The sequence below is a fragment of the Callospermophilus lateralis genome, chromosome X (genome assembly GCF_048772815.1).
Source record: "Callospermophilus lateralis isolate mCalLat2 chromosome X, mCalLat2.hap1, whole genome shotgun sequence".
Classification (NCBI taxonomy): domain Eukaryota; kingdom Metazoa; phylum Chordata; class Mammalia; order Rodentia; family Sciuridae; genus Callospermophilus; species Callospermophilus lateralis.
The window spans coordinates 34,228,864-34,248,201 of record NC_135325.1 but is presented as its reverse complement, the minus strand read 5'-3'; the positions used below and the strand labels follow the sequence as shown (position 1 = coordinate 34,248,201).

The following is a 19,338-nucleotide window of genomic DNA, read 5'->3' as shown; positions in this document are numbered from 1 at the left end:
ATTGTCAATAATGTCCTCACACATGAGTATTTCCCTTTTCAGTCTGAAGTACTTAGCTGAGCACGATATAGAAACTTAGTATTAGAAATAGAGCCATCAGTGATATTTTTGCTTATGGTTATAAGTGACCCAAGAGGTCAAGTGTGGTGGTGCAAACCTGTCATCTCAGTGGCTCGGGAGGATGAAGCACGAAGATTGCAAGTTCAAAGCCAGCCTCAGCAACTAAGCAATGCCCTCAACAACTTAGCAAAACCCTGTCTCAAAATTTAAAAGGGGAGAGGGGGCGGCATTGGGAATGTGGCTCAGTAGTTGAGTGCCTCTGGGATCAATCCCTTGTACTCTCCCCGAAAATGTGACCCAAGAGAGTCTCAGAAATTTACATTTTCCTTTTGTGAATTTAACAGTGGAAAGATGGTGGATTTTGTTCTGGATCCGCTTCTCCAAGGCCAACTCACATAAAGCTACCTGGACAAATGAAATCCAGATATCCAAGAAAGTACAGTAAGTGAAAATAAAATCAAACTGCTATTTTATATGGGAGTATTCACAACAATGTGTCTTCACAGAATGTATTATTAGTGTATTGCTTTGCACATCAAATACATGCCTGCACAATTACATTTCAAGCACATGTTTATCAATCAGTTCATATAGCAATTTGACTAGATAAATATTAAGCTAAAATTTATAAGTATATCCTAAAAACAATAGAGAACAATGAATATGATCTAATAATTAAGTTTGTGATGGGGGGGATATGACTGGAACAGGGGGAAGGCTGAGACACAATTGTCCATTCCCTGACATCTTACTATATAGACTAAATGCATGTAGTCAGAGAAAATAAATGGATAAACATAGCAATATATTTTTAGAGTAATTATCTCTTAGTGGTGGGGTGGTAGAAGATTTTTATTTACTTTTTGGAAATTTCCTTGATTTTCTACATTCTCTGAAATTAGCACAACTTCATTTATTACCCTGGGTTTTTGAGAAGAGATGTTGAGAAAATTGGCTATTAATAGTGAATACCTCAGCAAAGCATCCGATAAAACAAATAATCACCATTTGTATCTTTGTTTTGGTAATTGGGTCTCTTATTTATCAGTTTTGCTTAAAGTAAGTCTCAACTATGCATTTTTATTTACCATGGACTCCACTGCTTAGCACAATGCTAGGCACAAAGCAGAGGGAGCAAGTACTCAATTTAATTTTCATGTGTGTGTGCCCACATATGTGTCTGTGGTAGTGGAGATTGCACCCAGGAACTCTCTACCACAGTGCTACCTCCCCAAGCCTTTAATTTTTTTGTTTTTTTTTTTTTTATTTTTGTGGCAGGATCTCATTAAGTAGCCCAGGCTTGCCTTGAACTTGGGATCCTCCTGCCTCAGCTTCTGGAGTATCTGGGAGTAGAGGTCTGTGCTACCATACCCTGCTCGATTTTTGGGGGGGATACTGAGGATTGAACCCAGGGTGTTCAACCACTGAGCCACATCCCCAGCCCTTTTTGTATTTTATATAGAGACAGGGTCTCACTGAATTGCTTAGGGCCTTGCTAAGTTGCTGGGGCTGGTTTTGAACTTGCGATCTTCCTGCCTCAGCCTCCTGAGCCACTGGGGTTACAGGCATGAACCAATTTAATTTTTTAAAAAAATAAATAAATTTAAAAATGTGAAAACTTTAAGTCTTACTCTCTGTCTATAAATATGACTTGCAGATTTTATGGATTTGTGACAAGCAAGTCTTTACCACTCTACAAGAATGGAAATTGAAGCCAGCACATCTTGAGACAACCACTGTAAAATGGTATGTCACTCCCGTGACAGAACTGGCTAAGGATCCTTGCCTGTTAGGCAAAGGTGTGTATCTCATTGGGAATTACCAGCAAAGTGTCACTGCTTTAAAGTTTACTATCTACTCTGTAAAATTAGAAGTAGTATTAGAACAAACAATGATGCAACTCATCCTGAAATCATCTGTTTGGTTTGGAAAAGAGGTATATGCCTTTTCCCCAGCAGGTTTGCCTTTCCAATTCTTTTTTCTTTGGACAGGGTTTGCCTTCCTGAGTGCTTACCCTGCCTAGCTATGGGAAAGGTAACTGGAAATGGGCTGAGGCAGAGGGAAGACAACCTGGGATTATACGTGCACCTCCCTTTAGCCTTCCATGCTCAAATTAAAACTCACTGGCAGCATTTGAGAGGGATATTTATTACCTTTTCTTTGTGTAATATTTCTGAGTCTGTGGAGGGATTGGGTCAAGAGGGTGCTTTTTTTAGAAGACAGTTTTTTTTCCTCTGTTTTGAAAAACCTTCTTAGGGCAAGAAAGTTCAATGGTGCTGGTAGCTTACAGCCAACTTGCCTTGGGGTAAGAGGGTCCCAATTATTTAAAAATGTTTTTTTTCTTATTGGGTGTAGACAGAAATAAGACCATTGATTTTGGTGAAGTTGAAGGTATCCCCTGTTGGGATAGAAGGATTTTTCTTAAAAAAAAAAAAAAAAAAGGCTGGGAGGAAAGAATCTTTGCTTTAGATGGGGTTGAGTGAACACCTATTTTTAGGTTTGGAGGATTTCCATTAAAAAATAGGTTTGTGAAGAGGTTCTACAAGGGCCACTAGTTTTAATGAAGTTGAGGAACCTTCCCTAGGAGGATTTTTCTTTTTCTTTTTTTTTAAATAAATAATTTATTTGGAAGATATTAGATTGGGGACATCTCTCCTTCAAAATATTTTTTTTCCTTTCCTTTAAAAAATAAGCAGTGAGGGCTGGGATTGTGGCTCAGTGGTAGCGCACTTGCCTGGCATGTGTGAGGCACTGGGTTCGATTCTCAGCACCACATATAAATAAATAAATAAATAAATAAATAAATAAATAAATAAATAAAGGTCCATCAACAACTAAAAAAATAAAATAAACAGTGAAGATTGGAAGATAAAAAGGATACCTTGGGTTGGATAAATTCCTGCCCCCACCCTTGAGGAAACTATAGAGGGAGACTCTATGGTGTTTCCTCCTTATTGTAGGGTGGGATGGGTTGATTATCAGAAATAACATGCATTGTCTTCAAGATGGTGTGGACACATCTTTCCTGAGAATTCCTTCCTTTTAACCTTTAATGAAGTAGCTCTTTATTTACTTTTGCAGTTCTGGGGATGGAAGCCAGGGCCTCCCACTTGTGAGCTGTATCACTGAAGCCACATCCCCAACCCTCTTTATTGTCTTCCTTCTGTCTTTCTCTCCTTCTTTCCCCATCTCCTTCACTATTCCCTCCCCTCTTCTCCCCCTCCCCCATTATCTGTCACTCTCTCCTTCTCTGTCTTTCCCTGTTTCACCTTCCCTCTCTCTCAACCTCTTTCCTTCTCTCCCCATCTCCTTTCTTCTGTTCTCTCCCTCTCTCCTTCCACCTTGTCTCTCTCCCACCCTCCTCTTCCTCCTTCCCTTCTTCCCCTAGCTCCTTCTCTCACTCACTCTCTTTTTTGCTTTAAGAAAAATATTCCAGGACTTTGGTGACTTTCCCTTAAAAAGGGGAGTTTAAAAACTCTCTTCAGCCTGCGTGGTGGTGCAAGGCTGTAACCCCAGCAGCTCAGGAGTCTGAGGCAGGAGGATAGTGAGTTCAAAGCCAGCCTCAGCAAAAGTGAGGCACTAAGCAACTCAGTGAGACCCTGTCTCTAAATAAAATACAAAATAGGGCTGGGGATGGGGCTCAGTGGTCGAGTGCCCCTGAGTTCAATCCCCAGTATCCTTCCCCCAAAAATCCCTATTCACATTCTTCCTTTTCCCCCCTGAATGTATTTACTTATTTTGAGGGGAAAAAAAGGAAGGCAGTTTTGTTGAGGATGGGGATCCTTTTCTTTAAGTGGATGTTTTTGTTTTTTGTTTCTGTTTCTCCTCTACATTTTCTATTTCTCTTCCAATTTAAAAAAAAACAGTTTCTGTATTAAAAATAAAGCTTTTGGGACTGGGATTGTAGCTCAGTGATTGAGAGCTTGCCTCACATGCACGAGGCAGTGGGTTTGATCCTCAGTACCACTTTTAAAAAAATGAAGATATTGTGTCCATCTACAATTAAAAAAATTAAAAATAAAGCTTTTGAGTTTGTGTGAATTTGGGTCAACTCTAATTAGAGGATTTCCTTTATTTGTTCTTCTTTAAAAATTCACATTTATTTAAATTGTGCTCATGGATGTTTGTGAGGCTGGAACATTTTATTAATATTATTCCATCCACCAACACACACAACTTTCATTATTAATTTTCTTTTATATCATAAAAAAGCATACATTGAGAATAAGGCTCATGTGCTTTGGTCATCTGAGGGTTGTATTTCTTTTCTTTTTAAATGTTTAATTTTTTTAAAGTTGTAGTTGGACACAATACCTTTATTTATTTACTTACTTATTTTTATGTGGTGCTGAGGATCAAACCCAGGGCCTCACACGTGCTGGACACACTGAGACACAACCCCAGCCCTTTCTTTTGTTTCTTTATTCCATTTCTTGGAATTAAGAATTCAGGACATTTGGCAAGATCAGGAACCCTGTCTTTTAATATTTTTATTTTTAATTAAAATGCATGTATGGGGCACAATAAGTACATTTCATTGACTGATAATTTTAAGAGTATCTACCCTTAAAACAATTTCCTTTTTTGATTGTTTTCTTCAAAATATTAAAAATTAGGGTGATTTTAGATAGGGCATAGGGGAGGGAGGGCAAGGGAGGGGGCATAGAGGTAAGAAAGATGGTGGAATGAGATGGGCATCATTACCCTAAATACATGAATGAAGACACAAATGGTGTGACTCTACTTTGTGTACAAACAGAGACTTGAAAAATTGTGCTGTATATGTGTAATTGAATTGAATTGCATTCTGCCATATTTTTTACAAATTAGGGTAGTTGTGAATAATAGTTATTTTCTTTGGTGAGTTTGGAGGTACTGTCCTTATGAGGATCTCTTTCTTTTATTTCCTTTTTTATGTTCTTTTTTCAATTTCTTTGGTTGTTTGTGGGAATATAATAGATTCATTATCTTGAGGTTAGGGGATAGACTCATTTACTTATCTTTTATTTTATGCAGTTCACATGCCATAAAATTAACCATTTTAATGTGTACAATTCTGTGGGTTTTAGTGTATTAACAAGGTTGTGCAACCATCAGTGTTATCTAATTCTAGAACATTTTAGTATCCCAAAGGAAGACCTGCACCCCTTAGCTATCACCCACTCTCCCCCTTCCATTTTGTCCCAGTCCTTGGCAACCATTCATCCCCTTCCCATCTCTAAGAATTTGCTTATTTTATAATGATTATTTATTTATTTATTTATTTATTATTGTGGTGATGTAGATTGAACCTGGGGCCTTGTGCATGTGAGGCAAGCACTCTACCAACTGAGCTATATCCCTGACCCAGGATTTGCTTATTTTTGACATCTCATTGAATTGAAAGACATAATATTAGGGAACTTTGATGAGGTTGTGGACCTCCCTGTTAGAAGAATTATTTTTGTCCCTATAATTTTCACCAGGGATTAGGCATGGGACATGTAGTGCAAATAAAATTGAAAATTTCATGAAATTTTTGAAAATTAGAAATACTGTTTAATTTAAGATGTTTATTTCTCTTTTCATAATTTTTATTTAGGGGGATAGAAACTTCATGAGCTTTGGAGGGGGTGAGGGGAAGATGTTCCTTTAGAATTCTTTCCTTCCTTCCTTACCTTTCTTTTAAAAATTTTTGGAGGAGAGATAACTTTTATTATCTGCAGTGACTGTCCCTTTCTTTTCCTTATAAAAAATTCATAATTTTTTTCTATTTTGAGAATAAGGTTTATTTGCTTTAATGAGGGTGTAGCATCTCCGTCTAGGAATGACTGCATTCTTTCTTTTTTAAATACTTAATTTTTTTTTCCACGGAGGGAATTACAGTCAGCAGGCATTGGAAAGGTTGAATATCCTATCATTCAGGAGGATTTCTATTTATTTCATTTTCCAAAAAAGGTCTTTTTTTGTGGGTAATAGGTTCAAGGGCTTGTGCTTCTTCTCTTTCCTTGTGAGGCTCCTGTTCTATGCTGGCCCCCTCTGGGAGCCTGGGAAGTGGAGCAGCAATCACTGCTTTGGGAAAAAAAAATCAGAGCTAATGAAATGTCAGCTAAAAAGACTTTCCTTAGACAAATGAGGATCTTATGTGTCACAGAAAGCCTTGTATTGAATATTCCAGAAATATCCACAATACATAAATTAACCATTGTACAGTATTTTCTGTCAACTGTTTTCTTTGCCCTGTGCTATCATGCTGCCTTCCTCAGGGGAATAAAAGGGTTAATGTTGCAGATGAAATCATTCTGTAAACTGTAAAGTGCCATACTAGCAGAATAGATTAAATAATCCTTATTACAATGTCTCTGAATGGTTTCCTGACTTCTATGGATTTTTACCCTTTCCTGGGAAGCACTTTGGATAAAGGCTCAACCTTTCCTTTTGGGCTACCCATCTGCAGAAATCCAAATCATAGATTTTTATAAATACTTAAGAAGAGTGCTCTTGGAAAGGAAAGACCACTAACCAAATGCCTCATTATCTTTTCTCAAACATCCTGCAGCAAATACTCAGGAGCCCTCAGAATATACTAAATAAGTCAGATGGTTTCATCAAAGGCTGGCAAAGAAGGGGGAATGAACCTAAGAAAAAAGAAAATAATTTTGTCCTGACCTTCAACAGGTTAAACATCGAAATTTATATTCCCAAAACTGTTCACAGTCACTGCAGATATTCTGTGCACTTAGGAAAAAAATGTATAACTTCTGAAACCAACAACATCACCATTAGTCTGCTACTGCTGGGACTGCATGGGATAAGGACACTTTACAAGCCATTTTTTAAAAGGTGTTGTAATAATTTTATTCTTAATTATGGTTCCAATATCCATTATGAAAATGGAAAGATTGACTGCATTTCCTTAAGAGCTATATATTCCAGGCTATTTAAATAAGCATTTACTTCTCACTCTGAAACCAATGAGAATGAATTTTTATTCATTCACAGCAGCAGCATCTACGTCGCTGGAAATGGAATTAATAGGTTTCAAGTTTCAGCAACTAATTATTGAGCAAAAACCTGGTGGGCTGCATATACCAGATCTGAGAAAGACAGTACTTACTTCTGGGAAGCTCACAAATAGGTAAGATAATAAAATATTTGGGTAGGAATTGCCAGACATGATATAAATAAATGTTTGCTGTTTTACAAGAAAACATGTGTCCAAAACACCAGTTTTGTGGGCAAAAAAAATGTTCTGTTCTGATTTTGGAGTAGTTCTTTGTAGTCATTAGAAGGGATATACAGACCCCTCCCTATTCAAATAAAAGATTTTCATTGATTGCTGGTGTAGTATGATTGCTGGTATAGTATGATTATAATTTCATAGCTGGTCAAAATCCAGTGAATAAAAATATAAACTGTCTTTCCTCAAGCACAGCTGAGGGGAGAAAAATGTGATCCACTTCATATAAGCCCCCCAAGCCCCCAAGAGAGTATAGCATTGTTAAAGAACCAACTCACACATCCTTACTTACAGTTGCGGCCAACAGGAGGGAGACCATGGCTCATTTCCTGGGAATCAAAACATTTTAGAAAGGAAGGAATAGGCAGGTTTGGTTCACAGACTGCATAACCTTGATAGCTATTTGGAAAGAAAACATGAGCCCCCCTTTCTTAGTCACTACCCACACGTTTGGTACAGAATTCCAAGCAGCAAGTCCCAAAATCCCCAAAGAAAACAGACGACAGGCTGGAAGATGTTGTATTTTTACTGCAGTACAGTCAATGAAATTAACTGGAAGAAGTTTGCATTTGTATTCAAACACTTGGCTTTGTTAATTTCATCCTTTGAATTATTATACTAGTTTCATGATAATTAAGTGGATTTTATTGTATGGAATTTTGTTTTGTTCCTTGATATTGTGTGTGTGTGTGGTTGTTTTCCCCCGTATTTTCCTCAAGGAGGCAGTGTTTGAGAACAATGCCACTCCAACTAAGATGGCAACCTGTTTACCTTGAATGTTAAGATTCAAGTCAGCTGGTTGCAGTTGCTACTTGATTGAAGAGGATGCCGCAGAGAATGGTCCTATCACTGAAGATCAGATATTCTCAACTGCTCAGAGAGCAATTACAGAGCAACATGGAGGGTATTGGGGAAGGGTTCTGCTCCTAGCAATCTGAGCATATTTAACTAGATCTTTTGCATTCTTCAAAATCCTCCAGAGCCATTGATTAGTTAATCTTCATGGCTTTCTTGATGGATGGTCAGGCAAAATCAGACCCCTGGGATCCTGGACTCCTTGCAGTGCTCTCAAGTGTCTGTGGGACAGCAGTCCAGCATGTCTGAATGGACATTATATACAGAAAGCTAACCTGATACCCCTTGCCTTGATCTTCCAAGTCAGTCTGGCAACAGGCGTTTTCAGAACATCTCCTACCAGCTTGACAGGAAGATTTTTATTCAGGATTGAGGATGGGGGGAACTGGAGGGTGGGGAGACTCTGGGCCTCTAATCAGCCTTCCAGAGGCCAAAGAGTATTAGCTGGTCATCTTGGTAATTAAGTCACTAGGTGTCAGTTTCCCGGCCAGGTTCCCCAAACTTGACTTAAGATGGCCACTGATCAGGTGATTCCTGCTGGTCTCCCTCCCACCAGCTAAATGTAAAATCTTCCAAAAAGATCAGAGCAAGCCTCAGGGTTAGTGTGACCCACCGTGTGGAGCTGCCCCACCCTTCCCTTTATTGAGATCTCAGCAGGGAAAGGGAAGGTATCAGCAGGAAGGGGAAGGATCCACCCCCTTGTGAGAGTGGGAGTATTGAATTTAAAAAAAAAAAAAAAGTCTGAGTCCCCTACCTGCCTATTTTATTCATTTATTTTTTAAACCTCTGCACTTTTTGTCTTCAGTGAAACTTTTCCCTTTAAACTTCCTATTTTTCAGTCATTTATCACTGCAGATATTTTGCAAACTCAAGCTTTCCTACTAATAACTCAGGAAGCAACCAGCGCTTCCATTTCGTGGTGCCAATCTCTGTTCCCGCCTCCACCCCCGCATTCTACATTCTACAAGTGTGCGGTCCTCAGCGGAAGGGTTCTGGAGCCTTGTCCCTTTGCCCTGCCAAACAGCAGGATGGACTGGCATTGTTGGTGTGTTGTTCATTTGCTCGTTTCTCTGTGTTTTCCCAGGGTAAGCTATATTGAAGTGTACGTAAGCATTATCGTGATTTTCACTGTTTTGTGGAACGAAGTTTGGAGGAAAGAAAGAGTAGGGGGAGCACAGCGAAAGCAAAAAAGACTCTCACTGAAAAGCAGGCTGATGAGGTTTCAGAGATCCAGGATAAATACCCAAAACCTCCCTCCCTCCTCCCGTTTGGGTGGGTGTCCGAGGACCCTCGACGCATTTTTCACTGGCTAAGTGCAATGGTTTAGAAGGTATCTCTGTAGACTGGGAGAGATGAGGGTTCCCATTCATAGGCTCTCAAATCCCAACTCTTATTTTCTTGTGTCTAAACAAGGACTCGTGTACCATTCCAACTGGCCCTGGTGTGGGATGCCAGTTGCGGGCTTGTGACGCGGCACATCACTGTATCACTGTTTGCGACTACCTGCTGGGAAATCCTGCAGACAGATGGAATGGTGGCTTCGACACACGCATGCTCTCCCCTTCCTCCTAGCGAACCCTGCCCTTCCCCTGCAGTGCGCGTGGGCGTGGGCGCCGCCCATCCCCTCATCCCCCACCGAGAGTACCAGTACCCGGCAGCCGGCAGAGGCGCCAAGCCCCTCCCTGGACCGTCGCCAGTTGCGACCCAGCCTGGGCGCCCCCTCCTCATGGCAGGGAGGGGGCCAAGTAGGCGGCAGCTCCGCAGCTTGGGCCTCTGCGGCAGTGACCACGACTAAGAAGTGTGTCCCACCGTCCCCATTCAATCCCATCCTCTGTGTACCCAGGACCAGCCCCAAACAGGTCCCTTGCGCTTCCTGAAGGCATCTTCCCCCTCTTTTCCCAGACAGGCGCTCATCGCACTGTCTCTTCTCCACATGGGGAAAACTGCTCCGACTCCCACCCCTTCTGTCACCTCCATTCCTAGCCCCCCAAAGCCCACTCTTGCTTCCCACATGTTGCTTCCCGCCTCCTAATCGCTTCCCACTCCTCCTGGTTCCCCTATTCCTGCATCTTTCTGAGCATCTTGGTCAGTGGATGGAGTCAAATAGGATGCAAGGGATACCAGGAGTCCCCTAAGCTCAATAACCACCTGACTTCGCCTTGCTTCTTTCCTCCACCTCGGGGGTCTTTTTCTTACCTTTATTCTGGACCACGTCACTGGTGTTCGGGATGACGGCAATGGCGAAGTCTTTAGATCCCTCTCTCGAGGGACCACTGGACACTGCAGTAGACATGGTGCTGGACTCGGTTTCGGACCGGACTCTGGAGCCGGCTCAGGGCAGAACTCTGGGGCAGGTTCTGGGGCCAGCTCTAGGGTCGGCTCTGTGACTGGTTCTGGAGTTGGCTCTGGGGCCGACTTTGGGGCAGGCTCTGGGGCCGGCTCTGGGACAGGTTCTGGGGTCAGCTCAGTGGCCAGTTCTGGGACTGGCTCTGGGGCCGGCTCTGGGGCCGGTTCTAGGGTCGGTTCAGCGTCTAGTTCTGTAGCTGGTTCTGGGGTCGCCTCCGGACAGGGACCTGGAGCAGGCTCTGGACAGGACTCTGGTGCCGGTTCCTGTGAGGGGTCGGGAAGTGGTGGAGGAGCAGGCGGCGGTGGAGCCGGCGGCGGTGGAGCCGGCGGCGGCGGAGCGGGTGGTGGCGGCGGCCAAGGCGGCGGAGGCTCTGGAGACTCCAAGAGCTGCTCTCCATCCTGAGGCGGGGCAGTGCCCTGGGCCGCAGCAGCTTCGCGGTCCATGGCTGCACACCGCTTCAGGTCCAGGCAGTCGGAGCCCTTGAGCTTAGAGGGCTAAGGAGCTCTCGGGCGCCCCGCCCACTCCTGTCCGACATCCCCTTGCGGGGTGCCAAACTTTCCCCCGCCGTGCTCCATGGCCGGCTCCGCTCTGAGGTCTAACCCAGGGGCGCTCAGCGTCTCCTTGTACTGGAACACGCCCCTCGGTGTGCGCACACCTCTTCGTAAGCAGCCACGGGCCAGATGGGCGGGAAACAGAGGGGCTTGCGAACGCGGACTGGGCAGAGCGCTTGATGACCTCCTAGCGACGCGCACAGAGAGGAGGGGGGAGGCATAAAGGGGAGGGGGAGTGGAGCGGGCTTCGAGGGGAGGATTTGGAGCCCGGCCGCGTTTAACTCTTTAGTGACACAAATGAAGGGGGGGAAAACAGGCGAAGTTGAGGGTCTTTGTAATCCCCCTAACCACTCAGTCGTGAGCTGCTGCTCATAGCAGCTTCCATCCTGTGGCTGCTCTCTCACCTCAGCAGCAGGTGAGCCTAGTCTGGGACCAACCTCTTGCCCCCATCTTCAAGCCTCGGTGGGCAAGTAATCCTTTTTATCTAACCCGGGAAAAGAAATTAACCTGCACGGGGTTGGGGTTGGTGTGTGGGTGCACGGGGTCAGGGGAACGGGATTCCACCTCCTTTGAATTGAAGTAAAATTTGTCACCCCCCCCCCCCAACCCTGCCTCAGGTTTTGCATTTCTGTGCTTTGCCAGATCCCAGCGGTTTGTCGTTGGGTACAGGGTTTGGGCTGCTTAGGGAAAGGAGTGTGATGAGGGAGAATTGGAGCCCTGGGTTTCCGCAGCCTGCAGCCCTGAGAGCAAGGCGAGAGTGCCCCGGCAGCGGCAGCTGGGCTGCGCGATTGGGAGCTGAGGGTACCCTGATCTCCGCAGCTAGCAGGGCAAGTCTGGCTGGGCTTTGCCGTAGGAGACTGCCTTTTGCTTTTAGCTGGACTTTCCAAGCATCGGCAGGACTTTTTACCGAACTTGTTAATGTTTGTGCGTGTGTGTCTTGAGCTGGGAAAAATTCACTGCAACACCCACACCTTTTTCACCTCCTGAAGCACTCTGGCATTAGGAATGGGAAATTTTATTGCTACTAGAACGACGGGTCGCTGCCGCAGCACCCTTCCCACCACATCAGGAGACTTGAGAAGCTCTCTTGGTTAGTCACGTACGCATACATACAAACCATCATCTTAGTTAGACCTAGACTTTAGACGCCAATACGCTGCCAATTGCAATTAAAATTTGAGAAGACTTCCCATCAAGCTACTGTTGGGTGGGGGTGGGGTGGGGGAGGAATACCTATAAACCTAATTTGAAATATGACAAGTGAATTTATTTCCCCACACACATAATGCTGCAGTTGTGGATGGCAGCCCTCCATCTGCAGTCCCTCCTCTCTCGCTATCTTCTCCCAGACCATATCCCTCACTAGTTCCCTCTTCTTTTGCCAACCGACACTGACCCGCCCAGAATCATCTAGAACCTGCAGCATTTTTCTCTTCCCTACACCACGTCCCAGCAGTAAATAATGCCACAGAACACAGTCTCACCTAACCCCCTCCAAAGACCAGAATCTCTGATGAAATCTGCATTTCCCAGATCCTTGCTGCAGCATGGCAACCTAAGCCCACCCTTCCGGAGATGTGTTTCACTGCTTGGCAGCTACTAAGCCTAGTGCAGGGACAATCTCTAACCCTTGGGGATGGAGAAGCCCAGGGGAGGTGAACCCTAGAGTCTCTCAGGTGGCAGGCCTCTCAGTAAATTCACCCTTGTGTCCACCATCTTCACCTTCCTTGGGCTTTTTCTCCTCTCTCCTCCCCCACATTCAAACAACCAAGGTGCCTTTAACCCTAAGAGTTCAGATCTGAAACCTACAGGTGCCAGATCTGATCAGCTTGTAAGCCCAGGCTTGGAGCTCATTTCTCGGGCTATCACACCTTGGTGAAATCCCTGTCCTTAGAAGGAACCAATATCCTACATTTAAATATTGCTTTTCACGAAACCCTGCCATGTAGTTAGAAGGACTGAAGGCTGAACAGCCACAGAGTAAGATGGCCTCTTAGGTTAGAGAACAATGAGGTGGGGCTTGACATAGACAGTATGTCTGTTGTCAAGCAGGACACAACCAGGGGACAACTTGGAGCTATTGCCTTATGTACGTTCGTGGAAACTCCTGTCTATAATTCTATGCTCAATCACAATGAGTCCAACATTACGATGTAAAATCTCAGCGCAAGGTCAGTTGAGATTGTTTGCGTGTGGCTTTTGCTCCTCTAGGGTGGGTTACTGACAATACATTGCCTGAATTATGATACAGTTAGATTTGAGGGTTTTAAAAAATTACTTCTCAGCACATCACAAGCTGTCTTATAGCCTTCTGCCACAGTAAAAGGTGTTTGTACTAGTCTCTCTTCAGATGGCATTGAACATAATGCTTTACATTGGGGAAGGGATGGTCAGAATTGTTCATTAGTACCTGATTCAGGAAGTCACCTTTGTTGTAACTAGTATACATCTTCCTTTTCCCTGTAACCTGTTGGTGTCTGTGTAAGTGTGTGAGTGTGTGTGCGTGTGCATGTGCATGTGTGTGTGTGTATGTTTAACAAAGCTTTACTTAGATTCCTGGGTATTTTCCTCAAAACCTAATCCTGTGCTAAGGCCATAGTAAGCAGTTCAGGAAATGTCTGTTTAATGGCTGATTCATTGCAGGTTACTGGTTTGGGTGTCTTTTTGCTGCATTGCTTGTTAGCAGTATTTGATATTTCAGATGATTAATGATCTCCTAAGAGGCTCTTTTTTAATTGAACAATACTGATAAAAGGCCAAGAGCTACAAAAAATTTTCTTCAAGCAGGCATACCAGTGTGATGACCATTTCCACAGAGTCTTGAATGGCTCCATAGAGACATAGTTCTGAATGTCCCAAGGCAGATGTGGTCCCTAACCTGGTACTATTGGGCATGTTGTATAAAAGTAACCTGATTGTGCTGGATGAAGGATTAATCAGTATAGTGGCTCATGTGTGCTGCATGTACAATCTTTTATTTCACCCCTACACCCAGCATTTACTCTGATTCCACCCCAAATAAAGTCCATCCAAGTCATCATCAGCCATGCTAGGAGTTCCGGAGAGGTAAAATAGAAAAAAAAAAAAAAAAAAAACCTTGAGAAATGTAGCAAAATTAAAAGCTCTTCCTCCTTATTTTCATTTCCTTTTGTTACCAAATGAGAGAGTAACGCTGTAGTGCTAGAATAAAAGCCCCATTTCCCTTAACCAATTGTTTCAAATTCCCTAAGCCCTCCGTTTTAGAGAAATTTGGGAAGAAATCAGTGCTTCTCCTGAGGCTTAACAGGTGCTGACCTCTCCCACCCTCACCACCTTGGCAGTGTGTGCAGCCCAAACAGCAGCCTTTATAATAATCTGCTAAATAAAATTAAGAGTTGGGACCACGAACAGCATTTACAGAGAGAGGAGAGGATTCAGACAAGTAATTGAGATGGGATTAAAATGCAAGCCTGTTATCCTTCACTTACTCTGGTCTCCTAGGATTTAATTGATACAGGATTGTAGAGATAAAAAGTTAATACCTTGCATTCATATAATGCCTTTTGGTTTTTAAAGTACTTTCACATTCAATATCTCACTTGAGCCTCACAACAAATGTGTGAGGCAAATAATCTGGATTCCCACAGCACATCTCCACCCTCTAACCTTTTATAGAGAAGAAAATATAAGTCCAGTGAGATTAAGTGCCATGTCTTAGGTCACAGAAATAATTAGTGTTGGAACAGACATTTAGAACTTATGTCACTCAACTCCCAGCTGAGGGAGACCAAAGTACAGTGCTGACCTGGGAGTTGTGAGACAGGGGCTATGTAAATCCTCTGTGGTGCAGAATGGGACGCTGTCTTAATGCCCATTTCCTTTTCAGCCTATAAGAGGAGCTATGACTCTCAGATTTTTATCTCTGTGTTTCTCAGCTCTCTCTCTCTCCTAGGGACCCCCAGCCTCCGGACAGTACTTAATGAACTGTTGATCTGTAACGAAACTCACTATAGGAGATCCTTGTTTAGAGGAACATTTTTGAATATGTATGTAATAGAATAATTCATCCAGAATATACTTGTTTTATTGGTTCTGTTCTTATATTTTCTTGAAGTGAAGCACTCTGCAGCTAAGATGCATTTACTGCCAGTCTGAAAGGTGTATGGCTCTGTTAAAGAGCCACTGAAAGTGCTAGGCTTGTATTTCAGTGTCAGAGCACTTGCCTATCATGTGTGAGGCAATGGGTTCCATCCATAACACCACATAAAAGTGAAACAAATAAAATAAAGGCATGCTGTCCATCTACAACTACAAAAAGAGTTTTTTAAGGAGTCATGGAGAAGGAGGAGAGGGAGCAGAAATATGTGTCATGATCTTTCTCATAAGGATCATCAGAACTTGGTTGTTGAGATAAATCAGATGTAGGTGAAAACCAATCCAAACACAGATACTAGTTAATAAACATGATATCACACTTTGTATTTTTTTGGGGGGGGGCGATTAGTAGGGTGGGAATATAGTGTGACAGAGTGGAAAGGAAAATGCAAAGGGTGGAAGAAATCTGTCAAGGTTCTACCACTATAACCCATAGCATGATCTTATACTAATTAATATCTTTGGGCCTCAAGTTTTCTTATTTGAAAAAAAATGTATTGGGGGATAAAGTTGAACTTGATTGGCTAGCTCTAAACTGTTATAACATGAAATATCGATGTTGCTGTGAGTGACTTAGATGTGAGTCTTGAATAATTCAGTTAACGTGGGTCAGCAAGGTGGAAGTGGAAAGGCGCTGCAGGCAAAGAGAAGGGAAAGCATAGAAACCTGGTAGTGAAAAGGCTGAATGTGTTCTCTGATTAGTGGATGCTGATCTATGATGGGGGGGCATGGGAAGAATGGAGAATTTTTAGATTGGGCAAAGTGGAGAGTGGGAGGAGTTATGAGGGTAGGAAAGAAAGATGGTGGAATGAGATGGACATCATCACCCTGGGTACATGTCTGATTGCACGAATGGTGCGTCTCTAAACTATGTACAACCAGAGAATTGAAATGTTGCACTCCATTTGATGAGTTGAAATGCATTCTGCTGTCATGTACAACTAAGTAGAACAAATTAAAAAAAGAAAAAGAAACCTGGTAGTGAGAATGAGCCAGGCTGATTGAGGCAGAGGGTCCATACCAAGGACTGATGAGAGATGAGGTTAGATAAAAGTGAGTTTGTAAAAGGATTTGGATGCCAGATTGAAGAGTTTGAAGATTTGGTTTTAAAAGTAATAGGGAGCCAACAAAAGTTGTTTGAGTATAAGGATGACATGGTAAAGCCAGCTAGTGAAATAAATTATCCTTGACACTGCACTTTATTCTGGAAGCATCTACAAAGCTACTTTGTTCCCTTGAGCTGATATTCAGTTAATGTGGGGTCATTTGTGAAATCATGATTCTTTCTTGATTTTTGCTGCAACCTCTAGTTTCGGGTCTGAACTGCCAAGGCTTGGGCCAAGCTGCTGGCTCAACCTGCTTAATCACCTGCCTATATATTTGGATTCATTCCATAATGGGACATTTGGCTTCCATGGACTCAACATGCTAATGGAATTCCTAATTTGAAATTCTAAGTGATGATGAATGACCAGGGGATGAGAGAAAGGTCTTTGTAGTCAGGCTGGAGTGTGATGGTTGTGGATCTGAAAGCAGATTAGGAAATAGAGAACAGTTTGAAGGAGGAGAATAAAGAAAATGGATCTTTGCAGAAGCTTAGATATAGGGGAATGAGGATGAGAAATAGCTATTCAGTCCTGAACTACCAAGGATCTAAACTGAGCTTGGATTAAGAAGAGAAAACAGATTGTCCTAATGGCACAGAGAAAAAAGTGGCAAGATTTGGTGTGGAGGTTGCAGGTATGTGTGAGGTGGGGTAATGCTAAGAAAAAGAGCATAGAGCTGATAGTATGACAAAGGTGATGTTTAGAAAGAGTGGAAAAAAATGTGTCTTAGAACACTCAAGGTGTGATGTCTCTAAATGAAGGAAAGGGAATGCTTGTAATACTCATCCTCAATATTTAAGAAAGAGAGAGAAAGATTTTATTCTAAAAGGAAAAAAGGGCTGTGGAGTTGTGGCTCAGCAGTAGAGTGTTTGCCCAGCACATATGAGGCACTGGGTTCAATCCTCAGCACCACATAAAAATAAATAAGAAATAAAGATATTAAAGAAGAAGAAGAAGAAAGAGCCAGGCATGGTGGTGCATGCCTGTAATCCCAGCAACTCCAGAGCCTGAGGCAGGAGCATTGCAAGTTCAAAGGCAGCATCAGCAATATAGCGAGGCTCAAAGCAACAACCGAGTGAGACCCTTTCTCAAAATAAAACATACAAAGAGCTTAGGATGTGGCTCAAAAGTTAAGCACTCCTGGGTTCAATCCCCAGTGCAAGAAAAAAAAAAAAAAGAAAAGAAAGAAAGAAAGGACTCATTTAGTAAGAATTGTCCTTGCATAGTAAAATGATTTTACTACCCTACCACTCTCCACAAACATTTCTTTCTGACACCAACCCAAGGGGAGAAAGTGATAGAGGGAGAAAGAGGTAGGGACAGGAATTTAATAAAAATGGGTTGACAGGCAGAATGGCTATGAAGAAGTTGGTTTTGTTTCTTCCAAAGAAACATGTGCTGTGTTGCTAGATGTCCTTTTATTTTCCCTCATAGTTCTGCCTTACTGAGAGGTAACTTAAAATGTACAATTCATTGGTTCTCTGGTAAGAGGTAATCATAGGGAAAATTCTCTACATATCGAAATGACTTACAAGGACAAGGTGTCACAAAACTCAGTTTTTAAAAAATGATGGTTAAAGCATTAAACAGTCAGTTCCAGGGCCTCCTTGTCTTCATTAACCTTTTAGGTTTAAGTCCCCATTCCCTAGTTATAACCTTTGGGGTCACTGCAATCTCTTGTAGTGCCTATTCCTTTTAAACCACATTCCATATACCACATCTAGGCTGAGTCTTCCCACTTCCCACTTTCTTTCAGTCTCACACGTCTCTGTATTCACAAGGCCTTTTCACAATTGGTCCTCAGGGCCTTACTTTGGCCCTAGGAGCAAAACCCCAGCTGCCTGATCCCAGAATTCCTTGGGGTTGCTTCATTAATCATTGTACAAGTAATTACTGAGCATGTATTATGTAGTAGGCACTTGTTTAAATGCAAGGAATCCACCAGTAAATAAGACAGACACCAACCTTGTTAAAATAACATATTTGGAATAGGGGCTAAAGCAATACTGACATTAAACAGACAAGTAAATATATAAACAAAAATTTTTCAGAAAATGATAAATCTGATGAAGAAAACAAAATAGGATAATGTGATAGAAAGCACCTGAAGGGCTGGTCAATATATCTACTTGTTTGCTTCTCCTATAGCACAAACAGTTTGAAATTAACTTTATCAATACTACTACCACCAACAAACACTAAATGAAGTTCAAAAAAATTCTACTAACTTTTTTTCTTTTTTTTTGCTTTTTATTTATTTTTTTATTTTTTATTTATTTTTTTATTGGTTGTTCAAAACATTACAAAGCTCATGATATATCATCTTTCATACATTTGACTCAATTGGGTTATGAACTCCCATTTTTACCCCAAATACATATTGCAGAATCACATCGGTTACACACTCACCTTTTTACATAATGGCATATTAGTGACTGTTGTATTCTGCTACCTTTCCTATCCCCTACTATCCCCCCTCCCCTCCCCTCCCATCTTCCCTCTCTACCTCTTGTGCTGTTGTTCAATTCTCTCCCTTGTTTCCCCCCTTTCCCCTCACAACCTCTTCTATGTATTTTGTGTAACATTGAGGGTCTCCTACCATTTCCATATGTTTTCCCTTCTCTCTCCCTTTCTCTCCCCCCAGTCATCTTTGTTTAATGTTAACCTTTTCCTCATGCTCTTCCTCCCTGTTCTGTTCTTAGTTGCTCTCTTTATATCAAAGAAGACATTTGGCATTTGTTTTTTAAGACTTGGCTAGCTTCGCTTAGCATAATCTGCTCTAATGCCATCCATTTCCCTGCAAATTCTATGATTTATCATTTTTTAGTGCTGCGTAGTACTCCATTGTGTATAGATGCCACATTTTTTTTTTTATCCATCCATCTATTGAAGGGCATCTAGGCTGGTTCCACAGTCTAGCTATTGTGAATTGTGTCGCTATGATCATTGATGTGGCAGTATCCCTATAGTATGCTCTTTTAAGATCCTCAGGGAATAGTCCGAGGAGGGCGATAGCTGGGTCAAATGGTGGATCCATTCCCAGCTTTCCCAGGTATCTCCATACTG

General features: G+C 42.4%; 1 protein-coding gene across 1 annotated transcript in view; it reads right to left on the bottom strand.

Moving 5' to 3' along the window:
- Dgkk (diacylglycerol kinase kappa) overlaps nucleotides 1-10,924 on the bottom strand; it is a 130,039-nt gene extending 119,115 nt beyond the window's left edge. Inside the window, exon 1 of the mRNA XM_077107466.1 lies at nucleotides 10,331-10,924. Within this exon, the coding sequence (XP_076963581.1) occupies nucleotides 10,331-10,924 (594 nt within the window). The remainder of the gene's footprint in view (nucleotides 1-10,330) is intronic.
- Between the last annotated feature and the right edge of the window lie 8,414 nt (nucleotides 10,925-19,338).